Source organism: Poecile atricapillus, chromosome 3 (genome assembly GCF_030490865.1).
Source record: "Poecile atricapillus isolate bPoeAtr1 chromosome 3, bPoeAtr1.hap1, whole genome shotgun sequence".
In the NCBI taxonomy this organism is placed as follows: domain Eukaryota; kingdom Metazoa; phylum Chordata; class Aves; order Passeriformes; family Paridae; genus Poecile; species Poecile atricapillus.
In genome coordinates this window covers 92,433,082-92,453,342 of record NC_081251.1, presented here as the reverse complement: position 1 = coordinate 92,453,342, position 20,261 = coordinate 92,433,082, and the positions used below count along the sequence as shown (strand labels likewise).

The 20,261-nt window shown below is 36.2% G+C and overlaps 1 protein-coding gene across 1 annotated transcript in view; it reads left to right on the top strand.

Annotated features, from left to right (window-relative positions):
• Nucleotides 1-20,261, top strand: part of MTA3 (metastasis associated 1 family member 3) — a 133,322-nt gene that overhangs the window by 35,887 nt on the left and 77,174 nt on the right. Inside the window, exons 6-7 of the mRNA XM_058834568.1 lie at nt 323-440; nt 17,361-17,463. Of these exons, the coding sequence (XP_058690551.1) occupies nt 323-440; nt 17,361-17,463 (221 nt within the window). The remainder of the gene's footprint in view (nt 1-322; nt 441-17,360; nt 17,464-20,261) is intronic.

Below are 20,261 nucleotides of genomic sequence, written 5' to 3'. Positions count from 1 at the left end.
AAAGTCAGTATGGTAAAGATACTTATGAATGCAAACATGATAAATTCAGAAAGCAGTTAAAATTAATTCTCTTCAAACCCACTGATATATTTTTGTGTACGAATCTTTTCATTATTGCTCTGTTCTGAAGAAAGTCTTAACAATGAGAGAAGTCTTAATTAGCCTTTTAAAAGCACTCATGAAACATCTGTATTATATAAAGATTTACGTACCAAATCTGTGTTCTGTAAAGTATGCAGATTTCCAAGTGGAAGGTGTTACAAGTCTGCAAACCTAATTTTAAGAATTACTATGCTGTTGCAAATATGTCTTTTTTTTTTAGGATACTTTTTTTTATTCATTGGTGTATGATCCATCATTGAAAACGCTTTTAGCAGACAAGGGAGAAATCAGAGTGGGGCCTAGATATCAAGCAGATGTGCCAGACATGCTTGTGGAAGGTAAATACTTGGTCTTTGATGAGTGAAAAAAAATAAAAGTCCTCGTATTGCATTATTGCTCATGTTGACTTTCTGAACTAAGATAATACATAGAGGCTGACAAAGTGAGATGGTAGGTTTGAGAAAATTTATGAACACCAGTAGATATTATGAAAAAAGAAAGAATATTTGAGTAGCTGTTGAAAATATGTCCATTTCCAGTGTGTGCATAGGCATTTGATATTTGTTTATTTAATTATATGGTCTGGTTAGTTATTTAATAAAGGCGGCATTGAGAGAAGATGTTGAGGACCAACCCATTTGTAAAATAATAACATGAGTAAAACAAATGAAAGAGATATTTCTTCTTTCCCTTTTAAAGCAAACGATGCATAGAGAATGCAGGACTTTGTGTCATCTTATTTCAAAATACTTTCTTTTTCTAAAGCATCTTGTCTATTTTGTAGCAGAATTGAAACAACTATTTCTAGCCTTGGCATAGCTTTAAAATCACTGATATTTCTAAAATTTGTATTTATTTGTTTATAGCCTAGCACAACTACTTATACCTTAGTCTTTTGCTACATAGAACTATAATTTTAAACAAAATTTCAAGTAAAATATTTATTTAATGTTTGGATCATATTTAAGAAGCATGAGTAACTGTGTCTTGTTATGTTTACAGTTATTTGCTCATTAAATTTTTAAAAAAGAAAAAAGTTTCTTTGGAAGGATCTAGATGTAGATACTATTTTCAGTATTCATGGTATTTATTCTTTAAAAAGAAAGGATTTTATGAGGACATCACTTGCAGTAAGTCCAAGGAGTTCTGAATGACTCAGATATATATATTTGTAACCTTAAATGTTGTGTTTTCTATTCATCATCTACTTTTTTTTTTTCTGCTATACTTATTCTTTTGCACAAAACCCCCCATTATTACTAATTTCTACAGAGTTTATTTAATAAATGTATAAAACAAGAATAATTTGATTTCTGGCAAGTGGCAGATTATTTTACAAATGACTGTTATTTAATAGATCACTTGTATTATTACTCCGACTTTTAATAGCTAGAAATAGACTATAGGAAGTCAATTCAGGTTTGTTTTTAAAGTGTACAGACTTGTTTCAGGACAGGTTTATGACTAGATTATGATCCACTGCTCTTCTTGCTGTGAAATGTACCTGCTATAGCAACAAAATAGTCCTGTAGATATTCACGTGCTCGGGAGGAAGGCTTGCCAGAGGGCTGATGTGAAAAAGGCTGTCTCAATGTGAGAGGCAGCTGGGAAGTACTGATCTGATTCTCAAGTACCTGGCTGAACTGTAGGGTTTTTGGGATAAGTTAGGGTTGTCTGCTAGGCAGGAAGTGTTTTGCTACTGAATTCTTCTTTAAATTACTAAAGACAGAGGCTAATTCTGAAATAGTGAATATTACATATAAAGGGAATTTTTTTCCTGTTCAAATCTTACTTATTTGATTTTTTTCTAAAGTTAAAATCCATATTCATGTAAAATAAAGTTACCAGGTTCTTCTGGAGCTTAAAGTTCTGAGTTAAATCCTTGGTTTAGTTAAAATGAGTAGATAATCTCTCTCGTACATCATGTAGATAAGATTTCACTCTGTGTTACTGCCTTCTTTTTCTCGCACCCCAACCCAAAATGCAATAAGTGGTGCAGTCTTCTTGCTGCCTTTAGTAGGAAATAATAATCCATCAGAGCTGAGAAGCACGAAGCTGCCCACAGACCAAGGATCTGTTGGTACATGGAGTTTTTGAGCAGTTCAGTTGGATTAATCTGCACTTATTTAGTGGCTGGTGGAAAAAAGGGTTTGGTTTTGGGAGGATAAAAATATCTGAATTATGGTAGTTTGGACTGATTTTTTTTTTCTAAATATTTCCATAGCCCTCTGACCTCCAAGGAGAAACAAAAGATGATTCAGCTGTTACTGTGTCTTTATGTAAGCTGACAGTCTGGAAATTAATCCATTCACTGTCAAGCCTTTTCTTTCATGAAAACAAATCTAAACAATGTTTGAAATCAATAGATTAGAAAAATTACATTTGGAAACTATGGGATTCTGTAAAGATTTTTTTGTCCTTATGTAGGTTTTTCAGCCTGTAATGTTAAAAGTGGCTAGTGATCTGTATCTCCAAATTATTATGCATTAATGTGTAACTCTTTAAAAGTGTAGAGCCGTCACCTGAAGTTAAAAGGGAAAATTTAGGCAAAATCTTGTCAGTTTGGAAAAATCAGATTTTATATCATCAAATAATAGTATTATTAGATGATATAAAGCATTCCTGAATTTGTTCACACATAAAACTTGTTCTGTAATCTAAAGTAAGAACACTTTTTTGAAGGTGGTTTGTGGGCATATTTTATATTTACAGGAAATCCCCAAAATTAAACAAAAAAATACAGACAAATCCAACATGTACTCAACATCAGTTATTTTACTTTCAGAGTTACTGGCATATAAATCCAATTCAAATGGCTAAAGACAGTTTAGATTAGCTTTCAAAAGGCCAGTCACAACATGGCTGAAATGTAAAAAAAATGTTCTGCAAACATGAAATTAATTTATTGTAAATACTGATGAAGTCTAGTAGATTAAAAGTTCAAATTGCTTGCACTTTCTCCATACTGTGATAACTTATGTTCTATCTGAATAGACTATGTGTATTAGTTTTGGGGTTTTTTTTGTGTGTTTATTGGACAACTATTTGTGTTTTTTGTAGGAATAGATTTTTTTTTCCTTGCATTGATGTTGCCATTTTTGCATCCTTGAGTAAAATGTACTGCATACCCAGGTGATTAGGTCAAACTTTGGACAGTGCAGCATACCTGCTTCTCCCTGCCCCAGGGCTGTATTGGATAAATTTATATTGCTCTTTAAGTTTTGAAATGAAAAGAAAATTACTTTCAAAAGACTAAAAGGTTTATCAAAATCAAGATGCTTGATAAAGTCTTCCAGATTCAACTGTTCTCTGTTTTTCCACTTTACGATACATTGAATCATAAATCCTTTACACAATTGCAATAAACAAATGTAAACAAAGTTTAAATTTGGTTGAAAATGCATAAACCTTGTAAATCCATGCCACTTTTGTTTGTAATGGTGTAGCTAAATCTCTTAGATCACACATTTAGTGAAGACTGTAAGTTTGGAGAAAGACCAGAGCAGATTTCTTTCTGCAGTCTCTTCCGACTTTTGTTGTCACCATTCTTGGGAGTAAAACTTGGGAGTAAAAGTTGTTAGATTTGAATGATCTCATGGTTGTGTGAAGTCTTTCATCCCCCCAGTGCCAAGTGTTACAGTCTGTCTACACTCTAATTTGAAGATTTTTAGAGTCTTCTTAGTTGCTTTAAATATGCTGGAAGAGAGGAGACTGTTCTGCAGCATTGACTCAAATTCTGGCTAGCAGAATACTGAAGAATGTCCTTTCTTTGTTTTAACAACACGTTCTCCTGTGGCTTATTCTGTGGATGTAGCAGCTTGTTTTTACATCTGTTTCCAGTGTGGGGTAACATTCTTCTCCTCTGTGCAAAGCAAGAATAAAAAGGTTTATCTCTGAGAATCAAGAGCATGAATTTGGGCAAGGAGTATCTTGTTTCCATGGAGCATCCCTGCTCCACAGTACAGGAGCAAGGTATCTGGTTCTCTGCATGTGATGGCCAAAAGCTGCTGAGTGGTGCACTCACCTACAGTATTTGATCAACAACTTGTAAAATCTGTGACCTGTAACTTCAATAAACAAAGCTAAAAGCCCTAAACAAGCAAGGACAAAACCCAATACAGTATTCATTTAGGCAAGTCATTATTATTATTGTTACTTGGTTACAAGGCATGCTTTTATAAATTGTTCTGAATATGATCAAATTGTTGTCACCTTTAACTAACAGATTTTATTTAGTCCTGTTTTGTGTACAGGGAGATTGCACTGAGGCAAACTAGTTGAGATTCTTGGTAGACTTTTATATAACATTGATTCTTACTTGTCTCACAGCTTTAAAATCCAAATGTTTTTAAATTCTGGCATTTCAACCAGTGTGTCTCATGCAGTGGAACAACTGTTGCTGTGACAGGTTGTTTTACACGGTTGGCTAAAAAAGCAGAGAAAGAGAGAGAGAAAAGTGCTAGCATGGCATTAGGCATATAGTTTATGAAGTAGGATAATGCTTAAGAATGGGAGAAATAGGGAATTTTTTTGCCATATAAAAGTTCATCTAATGTATTGTTTTTCCTGTCACATGTCTGCGCTGCTCTGTCTCATGCATGCCACCATAGACCTGATCACAGCTGTCATACAATTTAAATGCATTTGCACAAAATAAAATGCATGACAGCTTAGCTAAACAAATACAATTGATGTCATGTTGCAAATAGGGAAGCCAATTTTTTACAGTAATCTCATTTGCCAAATCAGTAATTTCTTTAGTAATGCTTACTTTCATTTATTCATGGTGTTGTGAATCAAGTAGAAAGGCTGCAGCCAGGTCTGTCTGTCAAAGCTCTATTAAAACTTCTGAAGCAAAGGATATCTTCTAAACAAATCTACCAAAAATTTTATGACTGCATTCTGGGCACAATATGTAGGTCTAGTGAAATTATCTGCAGTAATTCTCTGGCAAAAGATATCCCAGCCAAATAATTATATTTTTGAGAAAACTAGTACAATTTGGAAGAAGAATTTCCTATTTTTTTTTTTTTAAAGTAATTTATCAAAATAAATTTTTTGATGTTGCATTTGATTTTGTGTACCAGGATCTGGTAGAACAGTGTGGTGCTAGGCAATGTAAGATGTTTAAGTGTTAAGAAATCAGCATTTTCAAAAAAACAAGCCAGCAGTGTAGGAAGTACCATGCTGAATGAGACCATCAGCTGTTTATCCCTGCAGGAGATCTTGTCACTTGGGGTTTCTTAGTTTTCTTAAAATTTGTTTAAAGCCTATTAGAAATCCAGTAGGCTGTCACCTTGAGCTTCCTTAAGATCTTCTATGATCCTTTTTCAGCACTTCAGGATTTTTCTTTATAAAAAGCCTGTTGACCACTGTGTCTCGGTTACAATTTTGGTTAATTTGGCTAGCATAGCTGTGAGCCTTCACTATGCTTAGTTGCCCACATTTTTTCTTTAGCTCCCTCCTTCACACCCTAGGTATTACACAACTTGGTTTGAGCTTGTGTATCTCGACTAGTAGCTGTTGTATTCCTGAGAACTTGTAGAAATCTTGGGATAATTCTTGTCCAAACACAGGTAGCTTGTTACTGTTCACAGTATATAAGTGTTCTCTAACCTCTCCTATAGATGCATCATTTTAACGTGTATCTTTTAGGTATCTCATGATGCATGTGAACCTCTCCACTTCTGTCCAGTCATCACAAATGCAGAAAATTAATTTGATTTCTCTTCCCACAATTAATTTGAATTTCTCTTATTTGCCTCCTTTTTAAATAGATCACGCTATCAAAGTCTTGGACTGTTTGGTAGTTTATAGACCTCTTGACTGTGTTAATGGTCTGAGAAGGCTTTAGTCATTTTAATACCCTCTGAAATTTGGACCATGTTGTAGCAAACAGAAGGATAAAAGAAAAGGGACAAGAAAAAAATTAACCTCACATCTAGCAATGTGCCACAATGACAAGGACAATGACAATGATTTTGTGATGTGAGATATCCCTAATTTTTTTCTAGCTGGAGGGAAAATTATAGCGTATGAAAGTACCCTTGCTCATATCTTTCATAAATCTATGAAATTTATTTGGGAATGACGGTGCCGAGCGGAGCAGCTCTGCAGGAAAGGCCCTGTGGTGCTGGCAGACAGCGAGGGGATGGATGTTAGCCAGCGCTGGGTTGTTGTGTTACCCTGGGCAGCATCCCAGCAGCAGTCCCATCCAGCGGTGTGCACATGGCATCTGAGCAGGGCCCTGTCTGGTGGGAAGGGATGCTTGCTGGGTTAGTTAATGGCCTGTGTGCAGCAGCTCCTTTCGGCTCACCCGGCTCTGCTCACCCAGCCTGCTCTGAGGATGAATGCAGAGCAAGGCAGGCTTTATTGGGCAGAATGGAGGCAGTGTCAGAGAGGGACATGGGATGATGGATGCAGGAAGGGTTAGCATTGATTTGGGTAATTTCACAGGTGTATGGAAGGAGACAAGCAGCAAGGCGTTGACAGGTATGATGTGGGATGATTTGGTTTAAAGGTTTATGTGGAGAACTGGCTGCTAGTCCTAATTGAGTGCCCAGTGCCAGAGTGTTTGCAAGTTCCTGTTTTAATAGCCTGGAGGGATGATCTTAGACCCATGTGCTAATGATCCCCTCCCAGCTGCAGTCCTGTTCTCAGTCCAGTCTGCTTATCTCTTTCTTCTGGGTTTGAAAGGAGACTTTAGGGAATTCTTTATGGATCCGGGGTCTGACACAACTGGGTTTTTTCTGGCCATTTAAAGCAATACAAAGAGTGTGCAGTGGGCAAGGAAGAGGAGTACCCCCTACTGAGACATACAGAAGAGGAATTAGAGTCTCTGAAATGGAGGAAGAAGCAGCCTGCAGGAGAGATGTTCTGTTCAAAGCTTTTTTTTCTTCTAGTAAATAAAATTGTAAACTAAAAGCTGGAGTCCCTCTTGCACACCTGAAAATACACAGTGAGTGCCTAGAAATAGCGCTTGCTGTGCAGCTGATTTCATTTTTGAAGCCAAGGCATTTTAGAATTAATGCAGTTCAATAAATGGAGTGCTTAATAGGAAGAAGGGGAGCAACTGGATAAATTTAAGCTGCAAATTTTGGATGATGTACAGAGATGTACATCATTGATATACAGAGGAACTATTCAAAGTTTCTAACATTTTTCTGTTTTGTAAAAGAATAAATTCCTTTAAGAGTGGTTTCTAAAGTCTTCACTGTTTTTGTCCTTTTTACTGCAACTCTATTGTAACAGTATATTGTTTCTAATAGACCAGACGTACCAAATGGAAACTATTAAACTCAGACTACAAGCCCTTTAATGTTTGGGAATATGGAAATTCCAGGATTTTAAGTTTAAACATGATTACAGGTAAAGAGGCAGATAAGAAACTCATTTACAATCTGCTTGGATTTTTACTATTATGAAAGTTCAGAATTGCTTAGACTTGATGTATTGTGTTTTCTGGTTCTATAAATGCTTCCCGTAAAACTAAATATTTTGTTTTTTATTTAATTGATGAAAAATATACCTTAGAATAGTGAAACTCCACTGTAATCTCATGAGGAGGGATCTCTTCTGTTACTTCATGGTACATAATTCTCCCTTTTATTATATGAACCACTGCTGAATTTAAAAGTCACTCATGCAGCCAGAGACCTGTAGCAGTAATTTGAATGGTGCATCTGATTCTCTTGTCAAAAGCCCGTGTGCTGGATTGTTTTGTTAGTGTTGATGTAGTTGCAATAATTTAATTCTGTTGTGAGAAGATAATAATCAGTCCTTATTAAAATCTGTTGATATTTAATGTTTTTAGAAGGTTCCGTATTCAAATATTTCCATTAAAAATTGGACAGCCAGATACTCTGAAGATAGATAATGTGTGTCTGTGAGAAATATCTGTCAGGATAAACCAATATTGTGTCTTTGTGTCCTATTGATTTCCAGAAAATATGGCCTGTAATTTGTGCTAAGTGATCACTTTTTTGACAATTGCCGGGTATTAACTGGACACGTTAATATAGTAAGTAGTTCTTAGAAAATAAAATTCAGAAAATATTGCCTTTTTTCTAGAGTTCAGTGTTTCACAAATATTATCTGTCTAATCTCTTGTATTTATCTGGCTTTAAAAAATCATGAGGCCTGATAATTTTGAGGCCAGGTTAGTGCTTCTTTTGTGAGTGAAACAAAGTGCCATTACAAAAATAAATAAGTGGAATTAGAGTAAACCCAGTTGCTTAGGTGTGATCAAAGGAAGAGTTGCTTTTCTTGTGCACCAACAGAAGGTGACAACTGCAGCACCTTTAGGCTCTGGATCAGCAGTATGTGAAGGAAAGGTTTCCATGGAAAAAGCTGTCAACCATAAAGTTATTTTTGGATGGGGTTGAGGAACTAGTGTGTCTACTCACTTGCTTACCTCCCTTGTTCTACATGCAGTAATTTGAGAGTTCAGAGTCAGTGTCTAAAACCAGATTTCTTGTCAATTCAAGATGACTTTATGGGATCCAGAGAGCAGAAAGCAAAGCTCAAAGTCTGGAAAAAAAAATACCTTTAGGGGCAAGTACAAAAGGAGGTGGTTATGCCTAACTCAGGTTTGCTTCTAGATGCCTAGGAACCTTGTAGAAATTGATTTCACCAAGTTCAGTGTGAAATGCATTGAATTTTTATATTTGACAGAAAATCTGGTAAATTAGCGGCAAAATAAATGATAACTTCAAAATATTGCTTAAACTCTTGGTTCAAGTATAAGATGATGGCTTTCTATTTCAATACATTTTTCAGAAGGAATGCATAGAACAAAAGATAGAACAAGCAGATTTAGGAGTTCCTATTTGTGGAAGCTGCAGTAGAACACCAGACATAACAGGTGTGATGGTGCTAACCCAGTAAGACTCACCTTTATGGTCAGAATAGAAAGATGTTGCTGAGACTTGGTTCATCTCAGCTGAAAATGTATACCTAATATAGTTCAGATATTTAGATGAAATGAATCTCAACAAATAAAATTCCTTGTTATATATGCACAAATATATTTTGTTCTGAAATGGGGTTTCTGTTGGTTGTAATTTTTACTTTGAGGTAACATTAATTTTTTTCTATGATACCTTCTTAAAGCAGGAGCTGTTTCTTGAGGGTTAGCCAATTTAAACGTGGTAGTCCCTGGTCAGATTTGAGGATTTTTTTTGTTATTAAGCTCATACAGTAAATTTTGCATAATAAACTGGCAAATGCTTGATTATCACAAACAGTAAAATACACTTTACAATGTTGTTCATGTCAAATTTTAATAGGACTATAATCTCCTTCATACCACTTTTGCCAGTCTTGCTTCTAGGGAGCTGAATTACCAATTTTTGTGCTGGGCAATTAAAAGCATGTTTATAGAATTTTATCAGTTTTACTAGAAATTGAACAAAACACATGTAAATTTCCTCTTGATGCCTGTTTTCAGGAAAGACTTTGCTTATGCCTAATAGTGCATTTACAAAGAAAATCTGTAGTTTAGGCTTACGGTCACATGCACTACAGAAGATCAGTTAGGTGTATGAAGCTTTGCATTATAAACCATAGTGTTTTATGTAGTGTTTTCAGTTATGTTATTTAAAAATGCTTGTTACCTTCTGGTCTAATATGTTGAGATATTAAAAATGCATATATAATTTTGATCAAATAGACCAAATGTGGTCATGGAAATTTCTGAGCTTTAGTTCTCAGATCATTCACAACTTCTATGTTAGCAGTTGAGGATAAGATAGAAGAGTTGGAAATTGTGCTGTTTATCAATGAGATTTTATAAAAGCTCTTCAGTAGCTGAGATGAGTTATGTGGCTTGTCTTGCTTGGGGATAGTTGGAATGGGTTATTTCTGTTTGGTTTCTTGTTCATGGGTTGCCCCGAATTGTGAAAGCATGTCTGCCTTTCTCAAGTTTGCTTTATACTTGAGATCAGTTGAATTTTCGGTCTTTGTGAAAAAACAGCCTGCTGTGTTTAGCTCCTTGAGGGGACTTAGGTTTCTGTTATTAGTGTTCTGTTTGTTAAGAAACTCCTATTTTTCTACAGCTTGAAGGAAATAGTTAAAGTGGCCCTCTGGGCACGGTGCAGCATGAATGGTCTGTGCTGCGTTGTTAGTGTGACAGGTTGTGCATGATTGCTGTCAGATTTTGTTGCTAATAATAGCTGTAGAGACTTGGCTGAGATTATTCAAATACTAAGTGAGTTCTGTCAGGGAGTCAGTCTTATGAAGGGTACAGTTTTTTATTGTGTGCTGTGTATGTGCTTATTATCCCCGTGAGCACTCCAATCACTTTTCAAGTAGCAACATCTTAGTGTTTAATTGACTTTGCTGGTATTTTCTACCTCAGTAACTTCACCTAAAAGGACTCATTGTAAGTTCAGATTTTTGTTTCTTTGCTGTTTTACTGCAAGTCTGATTTTTCTTCTAAGTCTATTCTGTAGAAGATGAAAAACAAATAGCAGATGCAGATGAAATGTGGTCTTTTTACATTTGAATAAGTCAAAATACATTTCAGCCTAAACAAAAAGTTATTCTCTAAATTGTTTTGTTTACATTTATTCACACAAAAAGTCCTATTTCTCTTTAGAATGCTTAAGTAACAGGGAATTTGCAAATTTTTAACATTATGGCTTTTTTAAAAAACCAATACAACCCAAAACTGCAGGACCACAGATTTCACTTTAATTTGGTCAGTGTTTGGTTTTGGTGTGGGGTTTTTTTTGTTTGGAGGTGTTTTTGTTTGTTTGTTTTTGGGGTTTTTTGTTTTGTTTTTATATGGTGGGTTGTTTGTTTTTTTGTGTTCTTTTGAGAATACAAATGTCTCTGCATTGTAATATCCCTTTTTCAAAAGCAAGTATTTTAAGTACCCTTAATATTCATATGAAGTACTGTACTGTTGTTCTATTTTCACTCAGAATCATTTTCACCATACTTTCCTGAAAACTCTATTACCTCATGTGTTTTTATTTCAGGAATTTCAGAAAAACTGAAAACAGTTCTGCAGGGTTTTGAGAAAGAGGCTCCTTCCTTCCTTCCTTCCTTCCTTCCTTCCTTCCTTCCTTCCTTCCTTCCTTCCTTCCTTCCTTCCTTCCTTCCTTCCTTCCTTCCTTCCTTCCTTCCTTCCTTCCTTCCTTCCTTCCTTCCTTCCTTCCTTCCTTCCTTCCTTCCTTCCTTCCTTCCTTCCTTCCTTCCTTCCTTCCTTCCTTCCTTCCTTCCTTCCTTCCTTCCTTCCTTCCTTCCTTCCTTCCTTCCTTCCTTCCTTCCTTCCTTCCTTCCTTCCTTCCTTCCTTCCTTCCTTCCTTCCTTCCTTCCTTCCTTCCTTCCTTCCTTCCTTCCTTCCTTCCTTCCTTCCGCCACTTCCTTCCTTCCTTCCGCCACTTCCTTCCGCCACTTCCTTCCGCCACTTCCTTCCGCCACTTCCTTCCGCCACTTCCTTCCGCCACTTCCTTCCGCCACTTCCTTCCTTCCGCCACTTCCTTCCTTCCGCCACTTCCTTCCTTCCTTCCTTCCTTCCTTCCTTCCGCCACTTCCTTCCTTCCTTCCTTCCTTCCTTCCTTCCTTCCTTCCGCCACTTCCTTCCTTCCTTCCGCCACTTCCTTCCGCCACTTCCTTCCGCCACTTCCTTCCGCCACTTCCTTCCGCCACTTCCTTCCGCCACTTCCTTCCGCCACTTCCTCCACTTCCGCCACTTCCTTCCGCCACTTCCTTCCGCCACTTCCTTCCGCCACTTCCTTCCGCCACTTCCTTCCGCCACTTCCTTCCTTCCTTCCTTCCTTCCTTCCTTCCTTCCTTCCTTCCTTCCTTCCTTCCTTCCTTCCTTCCTTCCTTCCTTCCTTCCTTCCTTCCTTCCTTCCTTCCTTCCTTCCTTCCTTCCTTCCTTCCTGCCTTCCTGCCTTCCTGCCTTCCTGCCTTCCTGCCTTCCTGCCTTCCTTCCTTCCTGCCTTCCTTCCTTCCTGCCTTCCTTCCTTCCTTCCTGCCTTCCTGCCTGCCTTCCTGCCTGCCTTCCTTCCTGCCTTCCTGCCTTCCTTCCTTCCTGCCTCCCTGCCTCCCTGCCCCTCCCCTTCCCGACACAGCGTTATATAGAAGTTGGTCACTGATGTGTGGGTGTAGCTCAGTTTATTCTGTGCTCAAGTGTAATTTGTTCTGTTAATTTCTAGGAATTTAGAACATGAAGAATTAAAGCTCTGAGCATTTTGTGAGCACTTGTCTTTTGATCATCAGTGATTAAATTAGAAGTTCTGTAAACCTGAACACTGAGAGAACTTTAAGGCCGTAGAAGGCAGCTCTATTTTGAAAGGGATTTTTCAAGTGCAGAATGATTAAATGTTTTTTCTCAGCCCAAGCTTTAGAGGATAAGTGGCGATTGGACTAAGAATGTTTTGTTTGCTTTAAGAATGCCCAATAGCAGTTTAAATGCTTGTAGACAAGCAGTAGGCCTTTATCACTTGATATCTTTCATTTATAGTCTCTAATGTAGCCTGGTTTTCATTTGTAGTCCTTATGCATGTTTAACATTCTAAATTTTTACCATCGGATTTGTGTAAACATATAAATTCTTATCTGAATAATTGATATATAAATATACCTCTGTCAGGCAAGCTGTGGCAGAGGGAAGATTGTTTTGAAATTGAAAAGTAAATAAATAATTTTTCTTTTGCCTACACTTTTCATCTACGTGTTCTCGTGTTATTTTGATCAGAAAAGTTATTTGCACATAACTCCATTATATTTTTTGAAGAGTTAAGTGTAAATTTTTTAACTTCTAATATTTTTTTAAATTATCTCTACTGGTGAGAATTGCAAATGATTAAAAAGAAAAAAATAAAAGTGAGTAATAAGAATTTTATGCAGGATGAATATGCTGACTGTTTTAGTGAGGAGCTAATGTACTTTTCAGCCATGGAGAAAGCATAGATTTTACATTAGACAGACAGGCTTAATGTATGGAACTTTGTTCATATACAGTACAAGAAAATTCAATGTCATTCTATTTTCTCTTCTGCAAGTTAGAGAAGATATTTGCAGGTTGTCTAAACAGTAGCATGAGAATGTGGTTCATGAACTGAAACTTAATTTTCACTGATTAGTTGCCTATTTTTGCAGTGATGGCACACAAACAGCACATGAAACTATGTTCAAAAAAGCATTTAGGATTACCTGCAGGTAATATACTCCCAAAGAATTCTGGCAACAACCTGCTAAATGCTTTATCTTCTAAATCCATATTTCAGTGAAGGAAATCTCATTGTGTTGCTTGCTGAACTCATCTAGGGGAGGATAAAAACCAGGAAGTACCTCTCTTCCACACCCTTGCAATGTTAGCTGAGAGATATTCCTGCTCCACAAGTATAAAACTAAAACACAGAGATGAAGACACTGAATTGACTTCTTATTTATGTGCTAAGCATTAAGAATATGAGCCTTTACAAATGTCTTCATGTTTATCTGCTTATGTGTCTGGTGAGTCTGAGGGACTGACACACACACACGTCAAAACTGGCTGATTTCAGGAGGTTGAATTTGCTTACTAGGAGGAACTCTGTGGTTGAAATTCTTGGTCTGGTGTCTAGTTCTGTCCACGGATAGATCTACTGCCCTATTATGACTGAAACCACAGCTAGAGATTTTCTGTCCCATGGAATTAGGGATGCAGCAGCTGGCACCTCTCTTCTGCATATCCTGAAAGCTGGATTCATTCAGAAAGCTGAGCACTGCAGGTGTTTAGCTTGTATGTTTGGATTGAATTGACAGCTGAAATACTTTTTGAGAAGGAGAATAAAAAGGATTTTTGAAAGTGCAAATCCTGTAAAATACAAAAATAAGGCTTTATACATCAGAAGTGTCTTTAAAATCAGATACTTCATCAACTCTTTGTCATTAAAAGTTGAATTTATATTGTTTCATCGACAGCTATATTTAAAATAAAACCTAACTTATAGATTCATATTTCTTAATAGTATATTATATTGCAATACTGTTACATATTTATTAAATTCAAAGAAATTCACTCTAAGAAACTGTTTATAGTTTATATTCAAAGTTATTTTCTTTTAGTTGGATACAAGAAGAACATAGAATCATGCTGAATCTGATGTACTTGTTATCTTTGGGGTATTTATCTGCAGGAAGTGAAATCTAAAAGATTATGTGGATCTTTAATTTCTTGTACCTCATCTTAAATACATTTGCTTTACTTTAGTTTTGTAAATTTTTTCTTCTATTTTTTTTTAGAGGGGCACATCATGCTTTTGTTTATATAAAATAACTAACTGAAATACAGAACTTTTAAACTTTTTTTTAAAAGAAAAATCCTACTTTTTACTTGAGAAATAAGGAATTGAATGATTGATGAAGAGTAAACCAGATGTATTTCTGACCATCTAATAATGTTTTCCAATAAAATTATTCACCAGGATTAGACTGGCTATAATAAAATTATAAGCAGTGATTAGAATAAATTGGATATACTGGCATGTTATATCTGTTATTCCAAAAAATTGGCTAGCACTTCTCAGAAGCTGTAATTGGCATGCTGCTGCTGGTAAGGGAAGGTGACACTTCTGAAACTGAACTTCTCAGATACACTGAAAATGGTGAAAGTAAAAAGATTCCGCCATTCCTTTGTGGGCTGGGTTTTGCAATATAATGAATGAATATTATGGCAATTTTATCATCTGTTCAGTTTGAATGTCTTATACTACGGTGTCAAATTGAACAATGTAGAAAATGAATGTTGATATGCTAACAGAGAAATTGCATCTTTAAGTGGTTTGCTATGTTAAAAATCCTATAAGATGTGGTACAGGCATGATCAGCTAAGGATCAGCAGCTCGAGTAAAACAGAGGGTTGATGATTATTCCTTTGAAAGACCTGTTTGTCTTATGTGATCCTCCTTTACTGACACTTTCAGCACAGGCAAAGGAAGCTAACAAAATACTTACTCCTGAAATGAACTTTTCTAAGGTTTCTACAGCACTACTTGATGCCTCCAAGGCTTGGTCTGTTTAGGTTACTTCCCTCTTTACGTGATTATATCCTGCCATGGAAGCGGAAAATTGGGAATTAAGTAGCTTTTTTAAGTGCAGCTTGGCAGACTCAATTTATTTTCTAGAAACCCCTGTCTACCATTGTTGCAGTGATGTTTAATATTGCAATTTTTATATGTGTTTAGATTATTTTGGCATAGATATTCCATTGCTTGTATCCTATTTATGTCCACTGTCATTACAAAATACTGCTTTGAAATATTTCAGATTCATCTTTGTCAAGAGTTGCAGCAATTTATAGTAGCAATTGTTTAATTACCTCTAGTAATTGTAGTAAAAGTAAGAATTGTAGCATTGCAATTTTTTTATTCTTTTTGCAAACTTGATTGGAAAGAGTGGCATGTTTTGATTGAATATTGGCGCTGTGTTTATATGATGTTTTCTTTTTGTGAGAACTATAATCTACCTGAGTAATGCTTGATCTCCAGACTGTGATGTCCTCAAATGGTTAACTAACATTAAAGGTATTTAAAAACTATATATTAACAGATTGAAATGAAGTGCTCAGAGAATATTTATAAAATGTAGAACATCACCCACAATGTGTCTGTCACAGATGGAAGAAATGAATGTATTGACAGGTGTGCAATCGATAGAATAAGTTTATAGACCTAAAATCCTTTCCAAGATGCCAGAAATTAGCAGTTTGTCTTCAGTACTGGATGTGAATTAGCTTGAACAGAAGCTGAAGTCCCATTAGGCAGCCAATGCTTTATTGCCTGTGCAGTGGAAGAAAGTAATTTACTGTGTTTTTCTGAGAATATGACTGTGAAATTTGTTCTTGAAACATTAGCCAGACAGCATGGTGCAGTTCTAACTTGTGTGTTTGCTAGGGATAAATATATACCACATTTTAATTTCTTTCCAGAATCAATGTGCTAGAGAACTCACCATATATGACGTGATTTCAGAGGAGCCAGTGCTTGGTTTGCTTCCAGACTCTTAAGTGTACAGGTTAATTCATGTCTTGATGATACTGTGCGTGTTTAGACTGGCTGTTTTCATTAAGTCATAAGAAATAGCACAGACTAAAATGATCTTCTGTGTGATCAGAGAGATACCTACACAGCCTAGATTTTCAAAGGGAGTGGAATGGCTGTATCTGACAACAGGTTTTCATTCTTGCAGTAGCTTGTAAAAGTCACAGAGAAGTACTGGCAACCAGCTAAACATTAGTGGTTTTCACATGTTCGCTGAGGGAAGAACACACTCCTATTCTAAAACAGCAGGGAAAGACAACGATTCTGACTTTACTATTGCCATCTCTCATGGCTACAAATGTATTTGCTGCGTCCCACAGGCAAATCTCCTTGTACTGGTAGCATACGTGGTGCTTCCTCCACCAGCCTCTGAAATATTTCTTATTTTACTGAACAAGTTATTGGTGTAGTAGGCAAGACAAGATCAAGTCTTATGAATGTGAATCCTGTATCAAATTCACGCTTTACTGTTCTTCCATGCAGTACAAGTGTCATACTCTTGTAACAATGAATATAAGGCAAAATAAATTTTGGAAACCACCCCCATCGTTTTAGCCGTGTCGTGTACACAATTTGTTCTGTTCACATAAATGAAGCTGGGAAATGATGATGTAGTATATACTAACTTTCTTGTGGTGCAGCCTTATATATTAGTTTGTCAGAGGGTAGAACTAGTCAATGTATACAGCAATTTTAATGGTATGATTTATATTAACAGTACAGATAATGTAGTGGCTGAAAAGGTAAAAGATGCTTAAATACAGTAGACAGCATTTTTGCATAATGATTTATTTTTTTGGGGCATAGAATACAAATTGGGTAGAATTTAATTTCTAAAGCTGGTTAAGTGTAAAATTAATTTTAGTATGGCTTAAATGAAACAGTAACTTTGATATACTAGACAAGCAATTTAAAGAAGCCACTGGCTACTTTGGTTATGGTTTCAACTTTGTAGTAACATTTTATTAAGGTTCATTGATATTACACCTTCTAAGAATGTCTCCTCAAATTGAAATGCTGATGTTAAAGAAAGGTATTTATTTCGGTGATGCTGCATTATGGAATTTAACTGGATAACTGCTGATGATTGTTAAACACTCCATGTGTGTGCATGTGTATATGTTTAAAAATGTACAATGTCTCTTTTAAACATAGTGCAAGAACTACACAAAGGAAAACATTGTGAGTAATAAGTATTTTGTCCCATCTACCTTTTGACAGGAGAATTAGATGACAGAGAACAGGCAAAGCTGGAAGTAAAAGTATGGGATCCAGATAGCCCCCTTACTGACCGTCAGATTGACCAGTTTTTAGTTGTAGCACGGTAAGATTAAAATCCTCTCATAAAAAAAATCCTTTTCCTTTTTCTACTGACTGTTTATCCCCCTGTATCGTGTCACTCATCCTGTTTGCCATTTTGTAAGCCCTTCTCTTTCCCACAGTTAGCTAAAACAAAAAATCAGACCATGAACCTTTGTATATTTATTGAAGCTACCAATACAGGAGAGTGGAAAAAAAGTGAATATTTGGAATATTGCTACATTCCTTGTATTTCAGGTTATAGTAGAATTTGATATTTTGAATGTAGATGTCAGTTTGCTTTCCTCTCAGAGTAAATAATTTCAGTGCTAATAATAATTCAGTGTTTTATAACAATAATAATTGTGTTTTACAGTACTTGGAATTTCATGGCTTAAAATAGAAGTTAAGAGTAGAAATAAGGAAAATGCTAAATATTAGATGGATGCAGAACTTGCCACATATGCATGTAAGCTGAGTAATGTACAGTGCAATTATTTTGGATGAATATTGAAATAAAGTTTTGAAGTCATGTATTTCATTAGGAAAAAAAACCAAGTCAGTTCAATTTTATAAATTAACATAATTATGTAGATTTATGAAGACATGATCAAAGTGCTTTGAATTGATAAACACCTTTAGAAATTATTTCTCTACTTTAAAAAGAAAAAGCCCTTCAAATATTTGTAGGTTTCTTACTGAAGAACAATTCAACATTCATAGGATACAGCAGATTTTGCTTTTCTCTAATTCATACTTAAGAAGGTACTGTTCTAGTGATAACAGAGAACACAGTTCACATATGGATTTTATCCTGAATAAATCCATCTCCTGTATTTTCTGTAACCTGCTTGCAGAGTGTAATCTCAAATCTTCTTAGGCAAATAATCCTTTTACATGGTTTCTAGTTTTTGATTTTTTTTCCTCCCTTTTGAAAAAAAAACATTTCAGGAGGAATAAATAAGAAATTTCTCTGTATTTTCCAGCTTATGTGTAGGGTGATATGGGATGCTGATTTACTCATTTGCAGTTCAGGTGCTGATCCACTTGTTTTTTTCCTTATTCTCCCACTGGGAATGTTGCATCCCTTTTATAAAGTACTAAATTTCCCCCCGCCCCGTCTTTGTTAAATTTTCAAACAACATGGAGGGGTTTAGGTGTTAACAGGTGTTCAGAAAGTCACAGGGCCTGGTAGATGTTCCATAAAAACCAGGAATCTGAACTACTTTTTCACCAGCAATATAATACCTGGAGAAGTATGGCCAGATTTTTGTAGTGTGCCCTAAAGAAATGTCTGCATGAAGGCTCTGAATTTTGGAAGAGTTAATTCATTTCTCTAAAATTCCTCTACTCGCTGTTTCTCAGCTACTCTGGGGAGCTGAAGTAGTATTCTGTGGAGCCAAAAATGTTCCCAGAGGAGTGTAGCAGTAAGCAGCCTGCTGGGAAGTAACAGAAAATAATTAAATACGTAAAGAATATGCTTCTCTCTTCCTGTTACTTAAGACATCCTTTGCAATACTGTGCTCTGGCCAAGACTGTATTTTTTTTTAAAGCTTATACATTTCTGTAAAGATGGTTTCTGTTATGGTGGATCGTGGCTGATTAATTGTAGCTGTCCAAGGTCTTGTGGTATTTGGATGGCCATCTGTAATCAGGTATTACTCAGGTGCAGCTTTGTAGATGTTCTTGTACAGAACCCCACTCATCTTTGGAAGCTGCTTTTTAGCTGACAGGAATGGTTTCCAAGCTCCTATAGACTTGTATTCACAGGACACACTAAGCGGCTTCTGAGACAGATTTTTATTTCTGGAAAAATGGTTCTGCAATGATTTGGTGGCAGCTTTCAATTCAGTGTGTTGTGTGGGTACAGGATTTATGCTGGGCTATTATACAGGACCATTAAAAGATGCTTGAGTAACAGTGGAGAGCTGGTATCAAGATGTGGTGAGCAGTGCTTACAGACAGCTCTGCTGCAGCCTAACTGTGGTTCACTGGGTACTGGCTGTGCCGGCTCAGTTGGAGTGATCTTTCTCTGGTTATGTTTAGTTCTGCAAATTCGAAAATATGACCAGAATAAATTTTTCATAAATACTTTCCCAGGTGTGATTTTCGTTAAGTATGTGTATGCTATTGTGTTTGACATTTTAAAAGCATTTTCAAGTGATCCTTTTTAGATGCTGTGTCAAAGGAATTTAGTATTCTCATTTTTTTTCAGTCTGATCTAGTTGAAAGAGGAGTTGCTTTTGTCCTTAAATACTTTAGCTTTTTCAATCACACAGGCAGCTTTGTTGTGTTTTAGAAGGTGTTTATTCTTTTTATTTGTGTTGCCTGTTTAAAAGTGTATTTGTATTTTTACCTTGGACACGTAGCTTTCCCAGTCTCTCAAGGTTTGTTTACTGTCTCAGGAGTGAGAGGCCTTTTTCCTAGGTTTGCCTGGTCAGTCTGGGCCTCTTACTAAGTCCTACTATTCAATACTTTCCTGGGTAGAAAGGTAGAAGAATATGCCTATCCTGTGCAGAAATGAGAGGTAACAGTGCCAAAAAAATGGTGGGGATTTGGAATAAAGCAGAAGGATCCACAAGCTTGGCCTCCCCAAGCAGTCTCACTTGACATACAGATCTTGAAAGTACCTTATTGCTGCTACTGAAGCATAATTTGGGTAAGGACTCTTGCATGAACTAACAAAAGCGTGTGTTAGGAGGTGCTTGAGGCCTCAGACTAATTTATTCTGGGTTTGAGTTGTCTTTTGAGTAATGTTTGTTCTGTGACAGGGAAAAGTCCAACAGCATTTTCTACGGCATTCAAATAAGATGCAACTGCATC